The 21,052-nt window shown below is 36.5% G+C and overlaps 2 protein-coding genes across 2 annotated transcripts; both read left to right on the forward strand.

Moving 5' to 3' along the window:
- Positions 1-417: 417 nt before the first annotated feature.
- LOC100654915 (olfactory receptor 8D2-like) lies at positions 418-1,539 on the forward strand. Its single transcript, XM_003418302.3, has one exon. It carries the CDS (start codon positions 595-597, stop codon positions 1,537-1,539), a length of 945 nt encoding a protein of 314 aa, XP_003418350.2. The 5' UTR covers positions 418-594.
- A 14,049-nt stretch (positions 1,540-15,588) lies between these two features.
- Positions 15,589-16,548, forward strand: LOC135227724 (olfactory receptor 8A1-like). Its single transcript, XM_064268328.1, has one exon. It carries the CDS (start codon positions 15,589-15,591, stop codon positions 16,546-16,548), a length of 960 nt encoding a protein of 319 aa, XP_064124398.1.
- Positions 16,549-21,052: the final 4,504 nt, after the last annotated feature.

The raw sequence follows: 21,052 nt of genomic DNA on the forward strand, positions 1-21,052 counted from the left end.
CAGTTTCTTTAGCACATGACAACAATTTCCCCTTCTGGTATTGCCTGCTCACTGTCGCCAGCATGGCTAAGGCAAATTCAAAACCAGTAACTCAGAAGGGAGCTGGAAAGTTTGGAGGGAACCCAACATTCTCTATGACTTGGACTCAGGGGCTGAGTGAACAAATTACAGATGTCAAAGCATAAAGAGGACATTCAAGGAACAGGGAAAGGTCAATATCCAAGGCATCAGAAGAGAAAACAAATTGTTGTAGGCAGAAAACCAGCAAAACTGCTCCATGCAATTTCTCTAAAAGCGACTAAATAACAGAAGTTTTTTTTCTTTCTTTCTTTAAAGCAGATTCTAAATCTGATTTTATGGAAACAGAATGATTATCGCCTCTAAAATTACATGAGAGTAATAAAAACTGAAGCCAAATGAAGCATCACCATCTTGATAAAAGACTTCAATTAAAAGTAGATTTTAAGTCTCTTGGTTTGAAACTTCTGAAATTCTGTCTCAGTTGGAAATTATGTCATTCCTCACAAATTGACAATATTTGTCTGATGACAATCTCTTCCCCAAACAACTCAACTTACCACAACTTGGAGAAGAATGGATATAGGAAATCATTCTTCTGTAAATGAGTTTATCCTTGAGGGATTAACAGATGAGCCAGGGCTTCAAATCCCCCTCTTTCTCCTGTTTCTCTTCATCTACATCATCTCCATGGCAGGAAACTTGGGCTTAGTTTTTTTAATCAGTATCAGTTCTCAGCTTCACACCCCCATGTATTATTTTCTCAGTAATTTGTCCTTCATAGATCTCTGCTACTTTTCTGTCATAATCCCCAAGATGTTGGTGAACTTCATGTCAGAGAAGAATTTCACCTCCTTTCCTGAGTGCATGGTCCAGCTCTTTTTCTTCTGCTTCTTTGGTATTGATGACTCTTACATGTTGACAGCTATGGCATATGACCGTTATGTTGCCATCTGTAACCCCTTGCTCTACAATATCACCATGTCCCACAGAGTCTGTTTTCTACTCATCACTGTTGTGTATATAGTAGGGGCTATTGGGGGTTTGGTTCACACCAGCTACATATCTAGTCGTTCCTTCTGTGGAACCAATGTCATTCACCATTACTTCTGTGACATCCTTCCTCTTCTGAGTATCTCTTGCTCAAGAGATTACACCAAGGAGCTTTTGGTGATGATTTTGGTTTCATTCAATGTATTCATATGTGCTATAGCTATCTTCCTCTCTTATGCCTTCATCCTTTCCAGCATCCTATGTATCCACTCAGCTGAAGGCAGGGCCAAAGCCTTCAGTACCTGCAGCTCCCACCTTGCCGCTGTTGGACTCTTGTATGGCTCCACCATCTTCATGTATTTCAAACCACCATCTGTCAGTGACACAACCCAGGAGAAGGTGGCCTCTGTGTTTTATACCACAGTGATTCCCATGCTTAATCCCCTGATCTACAGCTTAAGGAACAAAGATGTCAAGGATGCCCTGAAAAAGATTCTGACTAATGGGATATTCTCCAAGACTTTGTAGAAAAAGCACTACTAAAAATAGCTTTTATTTTGTCTTTTGTTTATGGTTATTTGTGAGAGTGGCTAATTACTTTCAAGTCCAGCCACAATAATATAAACTTCAATGTCTGTACTGTTTATTTTTGAGATCCTTATTTCCTTGTTTAGTGCCTTTCTTCCAACACAATGTTCTGCTGCTACTCGTAAGGTTTTCATTGGTTAATTATTTTCAGAAGTAGAATGCTGAGTCCTTCTTCCTAGTCATTCAAAAGCAAAGATGTCAGCTTGAAGACTAAGGTGCCCTTGACCCAAGCCATGGTATTTTCAGTTGCATCATATACATGTGAAAGCTAGAAAATGAATAAGGAAGACCGAAGAAGAATTGATGCCTTTGAATTGTGGTGTTGGTGAAGAATATTGAATATACCATGGACTGCCAAAGAACGAACAAATCTGTCTTGGAAGAAGTAAAACCAGAATGCTTCTTAGAAGCAAGGGTGGCAAGACTACTTCTTACATACTTTGGATACATTGTCAGGAGGGATCAGCCCCTGGAGAAGGACATCATGCTTGGTAAAGTACAGGGTCAGGGGAAAGGGGGAGACCTTCAACAAGACGGATTGACACAGTGGCTGCAACAATGGGCTCAAGTATAACAAAGATTGTTAGAATGGAGCAGAACTGGGCAGCATTTCATTCTGTGGTACACAGGGTCACTATGAGTCGGAGCCGAATCGACGGCATCTAACAACAGTAACTTTCAACACACAGATTCCTTTCATTCTTCCTAACCTCTTAGTCACTAATGGAACAGTCTTCGTACTTCCTAGCTTGCTGTCTTCTCACCTACTGGTCTAAGCTTAGGTAGCTTTTTTCTTTCTTTTCTTCGTTTCTGCTTTTACTTCAGATCCCTTCCTTTGTGTAATTGTTCTTAAATGAAGACTCCTGATCAAATATAGAATAAAATTTTAAGATATAATAGTGAGTGAATGTGTAACTCCCCTCAGAAATGTTTGCATTTTAATACACTACAGGGTTCTGAAACGAACAACTCTTAAAAATTCAAGGAAATTTAATTTCTAGTAAACAAGAAACATAGCATCCTCATAAGATTTCCAGACATTGTTATAACCATTGAAGATAAGATCTATCTTGTGACAGTCTGAAATGAAGTGAAGATTGAGGTAGGGACTAGCAGAAAGAGACAAAATGATTTTTAATTGTTATTTTAATTTTTATGTAGCATCTTTTTTTTCCCAGCTTGTTGCATCCTTTGATGTATATTTCTTCCTGTGGAATCTCAAGATTACCTCCTCTAGAATGATGTCCTTAGTTGTCTACTATCTAAAAAAACTATTTAGTCTCTAATTATTCAGAATAAATTCTGATCTTCACTACATCATTACAATTCATTCATTCATTCAATAATTAATTACTGGGCAACTATGTGCCAGACACTGCTCAAGATGCTGTGGATACAATAATGCACAAAAGCAGACAAAAATCTCTACCCTCATGAATAGCAAATAATGAAGACATGAACAAGACTTTGTTATATAGACAAGGGTGTAACAGTTATATAATAAACTAAAGCAGAGAAGGGGGTTAATGTGCTGAAGCAGCAGAGGTTTGCTCTCTAAACACAAAGATTAGATGCTAAGAAAGATGATATTTGTGTAGAAATCTGATGGAGGTGAGAATCAAACTATGTGTTTTTCCAAAAGAAGAAAATTTCAGGCAGAGAAATAGCAAATGCTGTCTCTAAAGCAGGAGTACCTTCAGTCACATTTAAGGAAGAAATCTGGAAAGTGTGCTCAGAGCAGAGATCAAGGGCAGAGTGATAGTAGGTGATATTGGAAAGATAGTTGGATGAGGTGGTACAGATCTTGTAGGGCTTCACAGGAAAGTTTAACAGCTTTGATTTTCATTGTAAGTGAAAAGAGAAACCATTGGAGGCTTTGGATAGAAAAGTGACTTGATTTTATTCATGTGAAATAGAACTGTTCTGCCTCTGTTCACTGAAAAGGCCTAAAAGTAATGAAATTCAGGCAATAAAAACAATACTTATTGCCCAATGGCATTTGATTTCTAGATATCATTACCCACTAAAGGAAACCAGAGCTTCATGGAAAAATGATAGACCCCAAAATGGGACATGAAAAATTAAAGATGAGTCTGGAACATCTTAACATTCCATAAAGTAAGTGCCCAAGACTTATGGAAATGCATCAAAGGGACAATTAGCTTCCTATGAAGGAACTCCTATTGGCCATAATTAGGACAATAGGAGCATGAAAATGAATATTAGGAATGGCTTGTAGAATTCATAAGTCCATACTAAAAAAAGGTATTAGGGTAGAAGAACAATGCAGGCACAAACTCTTAAAGTATTACTTATTAATAACAAAGGGAAAACAGGCATCCTTAAAATGATAAAATTTGGTGAAAACCATCTAAAACAAGTTATTAAAGTTAACCACCAATAACAGGACACCTTGACATCATGTGTCTTCTGATGTGATTTTCTGAAAAGAACACAGTATCACCTATGTAGTCATCTGGGAGAAAAAAAAAGCTTAATTTGAATCTCATGATAGGCAAAAAATAAGACAACTCCAAAATGAGAGAAAACTGTAAAATAACTGACCGTGGTTCTTTTGAATGACAATATCACAAAAGACAGAAAACATCTAGGAATAACTAGTTAATTAATACAGATTAAAGAGACATAACAACTAAGTGACATACTTGATTAAATTCTGGCTTTAAAAAGAAATGTAGTACATTATTGGGACAAGTGAGTAAATTTGAATGTAGATTATATATTCAAGTATACAATTGCATCAATGGTAAATTGTCTGAGTCTGATAATTGTATAGTGGTTATGTAGAATATCTCCATTCTAAGGAGACATGTACTGAAGTATTTAGGGATAAAGTATCCTGATTTCTGTACCCATCTCTCAAATGGTACAGTCTACATGTATCTAAGGATATGTGTTTGTGTATGTGTGAGTGTGCATGTGTGTTAATGCATGCACTCACCTATGTAGGGGGTGTGATGTGGAGAGAGGGAAAAACAAATATGGCAAAATGTTAATATTTGGTAAATACAGGTAAAGAATATGTAGATGATCATTGATCTAATCTTGCAATTTTTCTAAAGATTTTAATTTATTCACAATAATAAACAGAAGACAATATAATCACTCTGCTCTACTCCATATGAAATCTGGTATAATATGTCTGAAATCAGGGAGATAAGTAAGGAATCTATTACATTCATCCAGGAGAGAGATGAAATTGGCTTTGTCTAGGGTAGGAACAGAGGAGGCAGTGAAAAGAGGTGGGAGTCTAGATACGTTCTGAATATTAAGAGATTATTATTAGTTGGTGGATAGGGTGTGGGTTGTTAAAGAAAGAGAATAATAGAAAATGACTCTCAGCAACTGGAATGATAGAGCTGCAATTTCCAAAAATATGGAAGACTGTAGAAGGAACTGGTGTGGTCATACATATGATTACCCACATGTAACGATCATGTCTTTCTTACAAAAACAAAGAGTTTTGTATATTTTAATTGTATATCAGCTCAAATAACTAAAAAAAAAAAATTGAAAAATAAAAATTATTCTAGATTTCAAGAAAGAGATCAAACAGTACCAAAAGAACTAAGGAAGGTGAGAAGATTATGGCTGATGATAGTCTTAGTTGCACACAGGAATGTGTTACTCAAATAGTTTTTATATTCAACATGGAGCTCTTCTCCTGCAAGCAGATTGGGATCAAAACTAGGCTAAATACATAAAAGATGGACCAATATCGAAAACAGGAGAAAGATAAAATTGAAATAACGTACTCTCTTTCTATTGTTTTGGGTCTTCAGTCAAAGGAATCAGGGAAAACCATTGTACTGGGATGTAGGAGATCAGGACTGGTCTGCTCCAAAATAGCTCTGCAGTCAAACTTGGGTAACAGTACGTATCTTTGGGATTTAGATTATTTATTTTCTGTAAATTCTGTAAGTTTTGTTCTTTCTTCCAGAGTCCTAGGAACAAATATACCCATCTTCTACCCTATGAATTCATAGAACCCTCAACTTAGCATTTGTAACACTTTTTGCAATAGTAATTTAACACAACACTGACAATATTTGGGTAATGTCTGTCCACTTTTCTATGACAACAGCAAACAAACTCATTGCATGGGCTCAATAGCAGAATTGGGATAAAAGAGGACAGGATCAGTGAACTTGAAGACAGAGCAAGAGAAATTAGTCAATCTGAACAACATGGAGGAAATAGACTGAAAAAAAATTAGAGTAAAAAGGACTGAGGAACAATATCAAAAGATCTAATATTTATGTCATTGGAGTCCCAGAAGGCAAGAACAAAGATTGTGGGGTTGAAAAATGTCAAAGAAACACTGGATAAATTATTTTCCAAATTTAGCAAAAGATTTATACGTACAGATTGTAAAAGCTGAGTGAACTATAAACCCAAATGATCACACAACATAATATACCATAGTGAAACTTCAGAAATTAAAGACAAAGAAAAATTGTTAAAGACAATTAGTGAAATGGCACGTTACTCAGAGGGCAACAACAATTTGAAGGACAACACATTTCTCCTCAGAAACCATGGCTGCCAGAAGAAAGTATCACTGCATTTTTCAAGTGCTGAAAGAAAATTACTGTCAGCCTAAAATTCTATACCCCATGAAAATCACTTTCAGAAATGAAGTGCAAATCAAGAGATTGTCAGACCAAGGCATATAAAAGAATTTCTTACCAACAGACCTACCCTAAAAGAATAGCTAAAGGAAGTTTTTAAAGCAAAATGAAGATGATAAAAGAAGAAAATTTGGAACATCAGGAATGGAGGAAGAACAAGAGGAACGGTAAAATAATGCACAAAGATAATAGACTCCCTTTTGCATTTTGTAAACTGTGTTACCAAAAGTAAAAATTATTGCCTGGTGTCAAAATTAATGTGTGTAGATGAAATATTTAAGACAAATATAAAGGATGGAAGTTAAAGGAATCTAAATGGAGATAAGGTTTCTACATTTCATTCCAAGTGGTATAATGTCAAAGAAACACAAGTAAATTGTGATAAAATATCTAAGTGTAATGCGATATCAAGAGCATCTCCAGAGGGGGAAAAAAAAGGGAGAGAGAAAAAAAAAAAAAAAGGAACACAGCTATACTAAACAAACAAACAAAAAACTATAGATAGATCAAAATAGAATTCTAAAATACATGTGTGTAACCTGCAGGAAGTCAGAAAAGGAAAATATAGTTATGACAAGTAGAGGACATAATCAGAAAACAATAAAACAACAGTCTTTGTCACTAACATATGAATAATTACAGTAATTGTATTTAGAAACACCATAAAGTAAAAAGTGATTTTTGACAAAAGCAAAAAGCAGTACAATGGGGAAAGGATAGCTTTTTCAACAAAAGGTGCTAGAACAATTGCATTAGGTAATCCATAGGGTAAAAAAGTGATTATCAACCCAAACCTAACAAGTTATACAAAAGTTAACTCAAAATGAATCATAGATTTAAATGAAAAATATAAAATTATAAAACTTTTAGTGGAAATTACAGGAAAAATTCTTTAAGATTTCAGGCTAGGCAAAGAGTTCTTAGACATAACACCAAAAGCACAATCTATAACAAAAAATACTAAACACTACTTAGTGAAAATTAAAAACTTCTGCTTTGTGAAAGACCTGTTAAGCAGGTGAAAAGACAAACTACAGAATGAGAGAAAATATTTACAAACCACACATGTGAAAGTAGATTTATATCTAGAATATATACAAAGTATTCTCAGAACTAAGTAGTTTTTTTTTTTTAATCCAAATTAAAAAAATAAAATAAAAGAAGTTAAGATACATTTTACCAAAAAGGTCCACTGATGACTAATAAACACAGGGATAGAAATTTAACAACAGCTCAAGCAATTGCAGTCATGGGCATTTATCCAGAGAAATGAAAATTTATGTCCAACAAAAACCTGGACACAAATGTTCGTAGCAGCTTTATTAACAATAGACAAAAACTGGAAATATCCCAAATGTCCTTTAATGGGTCAATGATTAAACAAACCATGATACAGCCATACAATGAGTCCTACTCGGCAAAAAAAGGAACGGACTATTGATAGATCAAACAGCTTGAAGAGATCTCAAGGGTATTATGCTGAGTGAAACAAAAAAAAAGCCGATTTCAAAAGGTTACATACAGTATAATTCTATTCATATAACATTCTTGAAATGAGAAAATTATAGAACTGGGGAAAATAATAGTGGTTGCCAGTTATAATGGGTTGTATTGTGCCCCCCAAAAATATGTGTCAACTTGGTTAGGCCATGTGTGGTTGTCCTCTGTTTTGTGACTTTCTTACATGTTATAAACCATAATCTCTGCCTGTGATTAAAAGGATTAGGGTGGGATGTAACACTCTTGCTCAGGTCACCTCTCTGATCTAACTAACGTCAAGGGAATTTTCCTGGAGTGTGGCCTGCACCATCTTTTATCTTACAAGAGATAAAAGGAACAGCAAGCAAGCAGAGAGTTGGGGACTTCATACCACCAAGAAAGCAGCTCCGGGAGCAGAGTGTGACCTTTGGACCTGAGGTTCCTGCACTGATATGCTCCCAGTCCATGGGAAGATTGATGACAAAAACATTCCTCCAGAGCCAATAGAGAGAGAAAAAGCCTTTCCCTGGAGCTGATGACCTGAATTTAGACCTGTAGCCTACTAGACAGTGAGAGAATAAATTTGTCTTTGTTAAAGCCATCCTCTTGTGGTACTTCTGTTATAGAAGCACTAGACGACCAAGACACCAGGGATTAGGGTTACAGGGTAGAGAGTAGGGAGTGGATGTGCATCAATAAAGAAGCAGAACAAGGGACTTTCTTTGTGGTGATGGAACTGTTCTGTATCGTGATTGTCGTGGTGGTTACATGAATCTGCACGTGTTGATGAAATCACACAAGGGAGGAATAGTAGAATAAATATTTCAGAAGACAAAACCAATGATGTGGAAAGCAACTTATGCAATTCTCCTGCAACACATCTCAGATAAAAACATGACTTGGGAAATGCGAAAGGAAAATAAAGAGTTAAGAATGCATTCCATAAGATGGAACATCTTCCTAATAGAAATTACAGAAAGAATGGAAGAGGAATATAGAGGGGAATCAGTAAATAAGAAAAGAAACACAAATGCTAGAAGGAAACATTCAAGGTGGAAAGCTCGAAACTTTAGTTTGAAAAAAAAAAAGAAAAAATTTTTTTTCTTTTTTAGTTTGGAAGAGACCATCAAATGCAGAGCAGAAATAATGAAACAAAAAAGTGACACAACTAGTCATGAACTCCAAGATGAGGAGAACATTTTCCAAGCCTCCAGAGAAATAACATGCTATCTACCAAGGAATGTGAATTAGACTGACATCATACTTCTATTAGCAACACCATGACCCATCAGTTACTATGGCAAAGGCTACAGGTGCATAACGAAATGTATGTTCAATCCAGGATTTTATTTCCAGCCCAACTATTATCACCTTGTCATTCTCTGAATGTAAAGCACTAAAATATAAAATTAGCTAGAAGATACACAAAAGAGGCAGCCTTCTGAAGAATTATTCAGATTAAGAGGAAAATAAAATGAAAGTTAACAAAAAATGATACAGAAAACATTATTTTAAATTAAAACCCGTGTAAGAAGTACAGAGATACAGACAGAGCCTTCAAACTTTATTACACTAAGCAAATATTGGATATAAATTAAGCATTCAACTTCAGAAAATAGAAAATTAACAAGAAAAATAAGGTCACTAAATAAAAATAAAATCAGGAAATTATCAATTAGAAATTAAATTTTAATAGACTTGATAAATAAGACAAATAGTCTCATGTGTTCTCTTAAAAAAATAATAACAAAGCTCAAGCAGAAATTACCAAGGAAAAATGTAGGTAAATAACTTTAGAAATCAGAAAAGCAATATAATTACAAATACAGTAAAGACTAGAAAATGCATGAGGGCATAGTATGTACATAAAGAATTTGAGATGAATGGTTTTAAATACAAATATAAATTTCCAAAAATGACAAAAATGAGGAATATTTGAAATAACTGGTAATTGTTAAAGAAATAAGAATTTGAGCCCTGGTGGTACAGCAGTTAAGAGCTTGGCTGCTCACCAAAAGATCGGCAGTTTGAATCCACCAGGATGTGGGGCACGTCTAATCTGTCCTATAGCGTCACTATGAGTCAGAATCAACTCAACAGCAATGGAATTAATCAGAATGACAACCCCAGAAAAGGCAGCTTTGGATTTTTCATATGTGATTTCTAGCAAAACTTCAACGGACAGATAATTCCTTCATTATTTACATTCTTCCCAGGCAGGGAAAAAATATGAAAAATTCCTTTGTCAGCACTATAAGCATTTCATAACTCTGAAATTAAAACAGGACTGTCTTAGTCATCTAATGCTGCTATAACAAAAATACCACAAATGGATACCTTTAACAAAGAGAAGTTTATTCTGTCACAGTCCAGTAGGCTAGAAGTCCAAATTCAGTACTCCAGCTCCAGGGGAAGGCTTTCTCTCTGTCTGCTCTGGAGGAAGGCCCTCCTGATGCATGTCTTCTCTTGGTCTGGGAGCAACTCAGTGCAGGAACCTCAGGTCCAAAGGACGCCCCTGGCACTGCTTTCTTGGTGGTATGAGGTCTGCAACTCTCTACTTGCTTCCCTTTCCTTTTATCTCTTGAGAGATAAAAGGTGGTGCAGACCACACTCCAAGGAAACTTCCTTTACATTGGATCAGGGATATGGCCTGAGCAAGGGTGTTACATCCAACCCTAATCCTTTTTAACCACATACAGAGATTATGATTCGTAATACGTACGAAAATCACAAAACGGAGGACAACCATACATGGCCTGACCAAGTTGACATATATTTAGGGGGGACACAATTCAATCCATTACAAGGACAATGTACAAAGAGAAAAATAAGAGAAAGAACAAATAGCCATCATTTGTATTCATGAATATAGATAAAATACTAAATAAAATAATATGTATTATCTTAAAATATATTTATTCTACAACGCAATGAAGTTTCAAAATTGAAAAAAAAAAAGTCCGTCAAAACAATTTATTACATTAATAGACACCAAAAAGTCTTTTGATAAAGGTTGAAAATCTGTTTTTAATCTTAGCAGACAGCCATATCAGAAATTTACTAGGAACACCAAGCTTAATATAAACAACACATTTAACATGAAACCTTTAAGAGATTCTCACTATATCAGGAAGAAGAATGTAGGTTGATTACTTATTAATGTTTATTACTATTATATTTATATTTATTGTTATACTACATTCTATTTGTATATAAATTAAGTATAAATATGTTAAATAGGAAAATATAAATTAAGTGAGAGCAATAACTGTTCTACTCCTGATGGCATTCAAATAAAAATAAGTACACAAAATTCTGGGTATATTTTTACTAAATCCTTTGTTGCAAATGATATTATGTATTTATTTAACATATAAGGAGCCCTGTTGGTGCAATGGTTAAGCACTTGGCTACTAACTGAACCCACCCAGCCCATCTGTGGAAGAAAGACCTGGCCACCTGCTCCCAGAAAGATTCCAGCCTAGAAAACTCAATGGGGTGTTCTATTCTGTAACAAATGGGGTTGCCATGAGTAAAAAAGTGACCTGACAGCACCAACCAACAAGAATTTAACATATAATGTCAAAAATCGATTCGACAGCACCTAGGAACAGCAATTTAATATATATGTATTTTTTTTCTTTTTATATATTTATAGGAGTCCTGGTGGTGCAGTGGTTAAGAGCTATGGCAAGCTATGGCTGCTAACCAAAAAGCCAGCAGATAAATCTACCAGCTTCCCCTTGGAAACCCTGTGGAGCAGTTCTACTCTGTCCTATGGGTGCACTACTTGACAGCAATGAGTTTTTGTTGTTGTTTTTGTTTTATATGTACGTATTATATTTAAGGAAACTCTGATGGCTTAGTGGTTAAGGGCTAAGGCTGCTAAGCAAAAGATCAGCAGTTCAAATCCACCAGGCACTCCTTGGAAACTCTATGGGGCAGCTCTACTCTGTCCTATAGGGTTGCTATGGAGTCAAAATCAACTTGACGGCAGCGAGTTTTTTTTTTTAGAGTTATTATATTTAACGTCTTAGCAGATATGATATGACACTAGCACAGTGATCTGCACATATAAGAACTCAATACATTTAACTCAGGTTAAAGTTGTACTTACAAGGTGTTTGTAATAAAACTCACATTTTGAATTTTACCAAGTTCAAGAGTAAAACATTTGCATAAGTAGATCAAGAAAATCACTGAAATAATTTTCAGGAAATTGAGTTCTGTGTTCAGGAAACATTGTTTAAAAAAGAAGTATTGTTTGAAAAAGTTTAAAAAACTGCTTTTTTGTGAACATATGCAAATAGCTTCTGAAAAAGTGATTAAATTCTATATGCTCTATAGTTTATGAGAAAAATTGGATAAGCGAGAGTAGAACTAAATTGTTAATAACAAATTGATCTGAGCTGTTCAATACTATCAATTCATTGTTTAAATGCCCCCTTACTATCTACTCAGAAACCCTGGTGGCTAGCGGTTAAGTGCTATGGCTGCTAACCAAAAGGTCAGCAGTTCGAATCCACCAGGTGTTCGCTGGAAACTCTAAGGGGCAGTTCTATTGTGTCCTGTGGGGTCACTATAAGTCAGAATGGACTCGACAGCAATGGGTTTTTCTTGTTGGTTTATTATCTACTCAACCTTGTATACCTGGGAAATCCTTTATAGTTATTTTTTTCTATAACAAATTCTCTCTCTCTCCAAACAATAATGAAAATTATAATAAAGTGATTAGTACAGCATTTCGATTGTAAAAGATGACCACTAATAGATGTAGAAACCAAGCCAAGTATTAGAAGCTAATTCTTGTTCAAAGCATCAATGACCTTGGAACCAAAGTCAAAAGCAACATTTCTTTTTCTCCCTTATTCATGTATAAATTCTTATTGACTTGAGCATTTTGAGGTTTAATAAGGAAAGCCTTTGTCATGGATTGAATTATGTCCCCCCAAAAATGTGTGTATCAACTTTGTTAGGCCATGGCTCCTGGTATTCTGTGGTTGTGCTCCATTTTGTGATTGTAATTTTATGTTAAAGAGGATTGGGGTGGGATTTACGAGGTCACATCCCTGATCCAATGTAAAGGGAGTTTCCTTGAGGTGTGGCCTGCACCATTTTTATCTCTTTTAAGAGATAAAAAGAAAGGGAAGCCAGTAGAGAGTGGGACCTCATACCACCAAATAAGCAGTGCTAGGAGCAGAGCCCATCTTTTGCACCTGAGGTTCCTGCACTGAGATACTCCCAGACCAAGAGAAGAATGACTGTTGCATCACGAGGACCTTCTTCCAGAGCCAACAGAGAGAGAAACCCTTCCCCTGGAGCTGATGCCCTGAATTTGGACTTGCAGCCTACTGAACTGTGAGAGAATAAACTTCTCTTCATTAAAGCCACCCACTTATGGTATTTCTGTTATAGCAGCACTAGACGACTAAGACACCTCTGTAGAAATTTATATCAAAGATATATTACTGATGTCTCAGAAGGTCTTCTTTATGTATCTTAAAGAGTACCTAATAATCTTCTCAAGAGAAAAAAGTGCCCGATCTTCTCCAAGGAAATGAAGTATTTAGAGGTGAATTTGAAACCATTCTTTCTTGGAGGCCCAAGGCCAAAGTGTACAAGGCCTAGACTAATCTTTCAAAACCAAACCAAACCCACTGATATCAGATCAATGCTGACTCATAATAGAGACCCTTAAAGTAGAGATTACAACTTGTCCATAGGGTTTCAAAGGCTGTAAATCTTGACAGAAGAAAACTGCCACATCTTTCCCAAGGAGCAGCTGGTGGGTTTGAACCTCCGACTGTTTGGTTAGCAGCCAAGTGCTTTAAGCACTGTGCCACCAGGGCTCTTAGACTAACTCTTAGAGCCTATAACAATGTCTCAAATGTGTGGCTTTGCTTTTGGAGGAGCCAAATGGAGCTCCTTTTAAACTCTGATGAGAAACCCCCTGCCCCCTATAAAACCACATCAAAATCAGGAAGGAAAATATTTAGAAGGAAAATGGTTCTTCCTATTTAGGTCATCACTGGGACTACTTGGACATTTATATTCTAGGAGAATAATTATTAATTGGTCTTAATCATGGTACGAAGAGTTAAAAATCTAAAATCAAGATTTACTATGCTTTTCCATTGGAGCACAGACATGAGGCTGAATCTCTGCTATTGAAGTAAGTGACAGCATCCTTAGGAAACTGTCAAATATCTGTATATGATCATCCTTCAATAATTCCAGATGTGAGTGATGACTCTTTGCTGCATAAAGATCTTTCCTTTTAAGAAGTTAAAGCAAAACTTTAATTCTTAACATTGCAAATGCCAATATTCCAGGAGTGTCATTATTTTGCTTGAAAATATAACCCAGTAATTGCTTTTCTCCTTCTGAGGAGAAGATTGTCCACTGGACTTGTGGTCCTAGGAGAATACCTTGCTCTTACATCTCCCTGGAGATCGAAGACTTCAAACAACAAATCAAAGTAACTCATGCTTACAAAAGCCTTAAATAAGGTTGGAAGAAGGTCTTATTATCACCTCTCAAGACAGAATCACAGAGTTGTGAAATTTTAGAGCTACACCGACTTTAGAGATCTTCAGCCCAACTCCATCCATTACAGAAGAGTAAAGGTGAAATGGCTTCCCCAACGTCGCACACTGAGTTAGTAACACAGCTGAATCAGGTATCCAGCTTTGGAATCTGTAAGAAGGGCTATGTTTCTTCTTTATTTCAGGTGGTTACCATTTGTTTTTGTTTTTGATGTTATAGGCTAATAACATCACACTCTCAACAAGTGCAACCAGATTCTAGACTAGTCAGGTTTGCCATAAATCTAAGTGAATTTAAGTCACATTGCAAAACAGAAAATAAAATGTTAAGTAGGAGCAACAACTCTTCTACTCTGGAGAGCATTCAAGTAAGTACAAATAATCCTGAGCATACTTCTACTAAATTGTTCATCATGAAATGGAATTACTTAAGGAGAATTACAAATTTTTATTTTAATAAAAGTACTGTTGAGCAAAACACATGCGCCTATCACTTAAGCCAACGACACAACTGAAGCTGGAGAAAAGGTGTTTTCTGCTGCCTGTCGGGTGTGCAGTGGACAGAAGGTCTCTTCTTCAATTTCCTCATAATTTATTACTTTCCTAATGTATACCTACAACAGCTTCCAAAGCTCTTCCTAGGGAAACAAAAATATATATATATACATACATAACAAGTACTCATCCATTTGAATCGAAGTACTCCAAGATTAAGTTGAAGACTTTAATTTGGAGCATCCTGGTCTCTGCACTTCCCTTTAAGACCATGAATCTTGACCCTAAGATATACATTCCCTTACCAGTTTCTCTTTGAGGAGTGCTCTGTATTATGTGGGCAACAACAATCTAGTGCACACAAAAGGCCCAACATTAATCCTGAAATAATGTTATTAAGATTTAATAATATCTTGATGTTTCACGTACCAAGGGTTCCAACACTGTAATATGTAAAATAGCTGCCCAGTTCCAAGTTCTTTCAGACACCAATAAAATCTCAGAGGGTACACAAACATTGGCAGCTTTGTCCTGTTGAGATATTTTCCCATTATTTTTATTTTTAAAGATCACATTATATTTATTCTTTGCTTTTGCATAGGCTATGAAGGCCTTGAGTAAAACAGCCCTGACATGAAATATGCTATTCACCACATTGTTATTGACCACCCTTAACTGTTTTAATTTGATAATCAATTTTATCTTCTACCACAGCACTAAAAAAAAAAAAAAAAAATTACTATTTGTGGACAAACAGCTTTCTTACTTTCAGTGATTTTTCTTTTTCTTAGTTGCACATCCCTTGTTTCCTGAAGGAAATGGCCAGACAGAATAATTCCACAGTGACTGAGTTTGTCCTTGAGGGACTGACAGACAGACCAGAACTTCAGCTGCCTCTCTTCCTCCTGTTCCTAGGGATCTATGGTGTCACTATAGTGGGAAACTTGGGTATGATCTTTCTCATCGCTTTCAATTCCAAGCTCCAGTCACCCATGTACTTCTTTCTCGGTAATTTGTCATTCCTAGATCTGTGTTACTCCTCAGTGGTTACCCCCAAACTCCTGGGAAACTTTGTACAGGAAAAAAATGTTATTTCCTATCCTGCATGTATGACTCAGCTGTTTTTCTTTTGTGTTTTTGCGATTGCTGAGTGCTATATGCTGACTGCTATGGCATATGATAGATATGTAGCTATTTGCAGTCCACTGCTCTACAATGTCACCATGTCCCAAAAGATATGCAATGTGCTGGTGAGTGGAGTCTATATCATGGCATCTTTTGGAGCTATGATCCACACTATTTTCATGGCCAGGCTTTCCTTCTGTGAGGACAATATTATCCGCCATTATTTCTGTGACATACTGCCTCTCCTAAAGCTCTCATGCTCCAGTACCTACATCAATGAGCTTTTGGTGATAACTGGGGGTGGATTCAATATGTTGGTAACAACTGTGGCCATCATCATCTCTTATGTCTTTATACTCTCCAACATTCTTCGAATACCCTCATCTGAGAGCAGGTCTAAAGCATTTAGTACATGTGGCTCTCATCTTACAGTTGTTGGAGTTTTATATGGCTCCATGATATTCATGTATTTAAAACCAGCATCCAGCGGTAACATGGCCCAGAAGAAGGTAGCTTCTGTGTTCTACACCACAGTGATCCCTATGCTGAACCCTTTGATCTATAGCTTGAGGAATAAGGATGTAAAGAATGTGCTCAGCAAAGTCATGGTTATGAGGTATGGAATATGGAATGATAGTAACCAGAACCACTAAATTTCATGACAATAGTCTACTTCTTTCTTTTTCTTAACACTAACTTAACTTTCTGTTTCTTAAAATTAAATTCCTTCAATTACAGCTGTTAGATATTACCCTTCTATTGAAGTCAGTGCTCATGCACACACACACACACACACACAAATCTATTCCTTGAGCATACTCTCCCATGATATGAATCATAGGTCCTTGATGAGACTCAGGCATATATATTTTGAATAATACTTCCCAAGGATCTTCTTCTTTCCTATTGAAGAAACTGAGGTAGAATATTAATTTTTTCCTTCTGTTGGTGCAAATTGAAATCATCGACTTCTGTCATTCATAACTAGGTAGATGACACTCAAGGTAAGTCATGTCATACTAGGCTGTAACCAAAAATAATAATCTTAACCTCAATCAAGGACTGAGTCTATAACATAATTTTATACTTGGCTCATATGAAACTCCCTTCATGTGTCCTACTTCATTTTTGTTCTGCCATATATCTTTCTCCTCCGAAGTATAATTCCAACTAGTGAACCTTCACCAAAACGAGTGAAGAAATCATTAATAGTGAAACATCCAACACGTGGTAGGCCAGTGCAGTTATTTTCTGAATTGAAGCTTTATGTTTCTATCAAAACTCAGGCAACTGGTGATTCTGACATTCAAAAGTTGAGCTTCATAAATGACAGATTTCTTTTGGAAACCTTAATATACTGAGAACAAGGACACGTTCCTAGGAGATGGCCCTAAGTAATATATTCCACACACAAATTCCTATTTAGTGAACAGTCAGCTAATCTCTGTCACAATTATGCTACTCTAAATAATTTTTTATAATTATCAAAATTATTGATACAAATATACTGTGTTTGAGTACATGTATGTTTAAAAATATTTCTTGAACACCTTTAATTTCCTGTGAAATTATTTCTCCCTGTAAGCATACCAGTTAGAAATGTGATAGGTCCCCTTCCCTGACAAATTCTGACTTGGTCTTCATATGCCTACTGCTATTATTTGCATTCTCTTTGCCTGCTTTCTCAGTGGACAGAAAAGATGGTGAGAGTTTCTATTGCTTTCATTGCAAAGTTGACATTTACTAAGCTAAAGAGGAAGAGTGAATTTCAAGGTGAACAACATAAGATTTATCTCTCTCTCCACCAAGTCTGATTACAAGCTAACTGTGCTGACCAAGAAAGACCATTTTCCCATCCACACAAGTGCAAGAACAGATATGTGTCTGTCACAAAATTCCAACTCTCCTCTGAGGTCCACTTTTTTGAATCTCTATCATGAGGAGTAAAAATGCTAAAACTATACCTGGCAGAATTCCAGTGACAGATCTATAATGAACGTTGTAGTCACATTTTGCATTGAAATGGTCAGCTAGAATTGAAGCTTCTGCCAATTCATTCATTTTTCTTTCCCACCTTGTTGGATTCCAGGTTCTCAGGGTCCTGATGACTCAACACTTTTTGTTGTAAACCAAGCAAAGTTATGTTAGTATTAGACTTGATTAAGGACGATCTTAACTAGTCTAAAAACATAATTTGTAAGAAAGACAGATATATAAGTTAATATCTGAAATTTGTAAATTCATGTAGGTGAAAACTGAAGGAAGACATCAGCTAAAATCAAAGAATTAAGAGTTATATCCCTATCTTAAAATGAAGTTGTAAGTATTTAATAGTAAAATATGGGACAGTGGTCATCCCTCATTGTGAAGGATCATAACACAAGTGAAATGAAAATTAAGATAATAAAATCTACTTTAAAACTTATATTAGAAAATATTTTATAGTAGGAAAAAATAGACTTCAAAGTTCTCTGTATTACTTGGTCTATGCAAAAGAACTCTACATATTATAGACACTTGCACACATACACACACAAGGATACACACTTGCACTGATACATTTGTATATTCTAAAATAAATTAGATAATTAAATAAACTTACAAAAGAAAAGCCTGTTGTGTGAGGAAGAATAAGTGAAGAATATTCAAACCTTGAAAAAAATCATGCTATGGAAATGCAGATCCCTCTTAAAAAAAAAAAAAAGAACACACATAGAAATAATAGGTTGTAGCCGATAGCCTTCAAGTCTGAAGACTGATTTCTCTAGGAATGATACAGAAGAGTTACTGATAATGTCAAAATATTTTTACAGCTGTGCTTCCCTGAGCTTCCACTGTGTGAAAAAGAAACTCCATTTCCAGGGTCACATGTTTTCCTCTGCAAGCCGAACAGAGCACTTACTTCTCTGTCAGTTCACCTTATCCAGCTCTCAATACTCCCTGTAAATAAACACCTGTTGCCATTGAGTTGATTCCAACTCATAGTGACCCTATAGGAGACTATTTAAAAACTGAATTTGATAGAGGAAAGACCATGCTTAGTTTCTATGCTTCTTCTACTTCTCTATCTCTCTTTTTTTTTTTTCTCCCCATGGCTTAAAAAAAAAAAGAAAACATTGTCTTCCAGTTGATTCAGACTCATAGAAACCCTACAGGATAGAGTAGAACAACCCCATAGTGTTTCTAAGGAGCAGCTGGTGGATTTGAACTGCTGATTTTTTGGTTAGCAGTCAAGCTCTTATTGGCATTCAAAACTGCACACATTTAAAGGGTATAATTTCATGTGTATTTACCTACGTATACATGCATATAAGAAGCCATCATCAAGGTCAAAGCAGATGTTTCCTCAATATAAATGTAAATGTTTCCTCAAGCCCCTTGGTAATCCCTTCATCCCCACTATCATGCTCCCCATTTCTCAAGCAACCACTGCTATGCTTTCTGGCAGTGATTGGTTTTCTTTTTCAAGAATTTTATGCAAATTAAATCATATAGGAATTACTCCTTTGTATGGGGCTTGTTTCATGAGGCATGATTATTTTGAGATTCATCCATATTATTGCATGTATCAATAGTTCACTCCTTTTTACTGTAAAAGCAGTATTCCATTGTATGTGTATACCACAACATGTTTATCCATTTACCTGGCAGCGGACATTGGGGTTGTTTCCCGTTTGGGATAATGAATAAAGTTGCTATGAGCATTTGTGAAAAAGTCTTCAAATGGGAACATCCTTTCAATTCTCTCGGATAATTGTGTGGGAGTGGAATTACTCGATCAAACAGTAAGCACATAGGAGCCCTGGTGGAACAATTGTTAAGCACTGGACTGTTAACCAAAAGGCTGGCAATTTAAACCTACCCTGCATCTCCACTGGAGAAGGACCTATCTGCTTCCATAAAGGTTACAACCAAGAAACCCTGATGGGGCATTTCTACTTTGTCACATGGAGTTCCTACGAGTCTGAAATAACTCGGGGGCATCCAATAACATAGTAGACATCTTAGTCATCTAGTGCTGCTATAAGAGAAATGCCACAAGTAGATGGCTTTAACAAAGAGAAATTTATCTTCTCACAGTCTAGTAGGCTAGAAGTCCAAATTCAGGGCATCACCTCCAGGGGAAGTCTTTCTCTGCCAGCTTTGGAGAAAGGTTCTTCTCATTAATCTTCCACTGGTTGAGTAGCTTCTCAGGTGCAAAGTCCCAAAGTTGAAAGGATGAGCTCTGCTCCTGGTGCTGCTTTCTTGGTGGTATAAAGTCCCCTACTCTCTGCTTGCTTCCCTTTCTTTTTGTCTCTTGTAAGATAAATGGTGGTGCAGGTCACAGCTCAGGGAAACTCCCTTTATGTTGGCTCAGGGATGTGACCTTACTAAGGATGTTACGATTCCACCCAGTCACAAGATGGAGATGAACCGCACATTAGTAGGAATTATGGCCTAACCAAGTTGACACATATTTTTGGGGGACACAAATTCACTCCATGACATTAGATATACATTTACCTTTTTCGAGACCACAAAACTGTTTTCCCAAGTGGCTGTGCTATTTTATATTCCCATCAGCAGTTTATAAGAATGCCAATTTGTCCACTGCCTCAACAACACTTGATGTGGCCACTCTTTTTTTTTTTTTTTTTTAATAATTTTTATTGTGCTTTAAGTGAAAGTTTACAAATCAAGTCAGTCTCTTACACAAAAATCCATATACACCTTGCTGCACACTCCCAGTTACACTCCCCCTAATGACACAGCCTGCTCTCTCCCTCCACTCTCTCTTTTCATGGCCATTTCATCAGCTTCTAACCCCCTCCACCCTCTCTTCTACCCTCCAGGCAGGAGATGCCAACATAGTTTCAAGTGTCCACCTGATCCAAGAAGATCACTCCTCACCAGCATCCCTCTCCAACCCACTGTCCAGTCCAATCCATGTCTGAAGAGCCGGCTTCAGGAATGGTTCCTGTCCTGGGGCAACAGAAGGTCTGGGGGCCTTTACCGCCAAGGTCCTTCTAGTCTCAGTCAGACCATTAAGTCTAGTCTTACGAGAATTTGGGGTCTGCATCCCACTGCTCTCCTGCTCCCTCAGGGGTTCTCTGTTGTGTTCCCTGTCAGGGCAGTCATCTGTTGTGGGGGGGCACCATCTAGTTCTTCTGGTCTCAG

This window comes from Loxodonta africana, chromosome 15 (genome assembly GCF_030014295.1).
Source record: "Loxodonta africana isolate mLoxAfr1 chromosome 15, mLoxAfr1.hap2, whole genome shotgun sequence".
Lineage (NCBI taxonomy): Eukaryota > Metazoa > Chordata > Mammalia > Proboscidea > Elephantidae > Loxodonta > Loxodonta africana.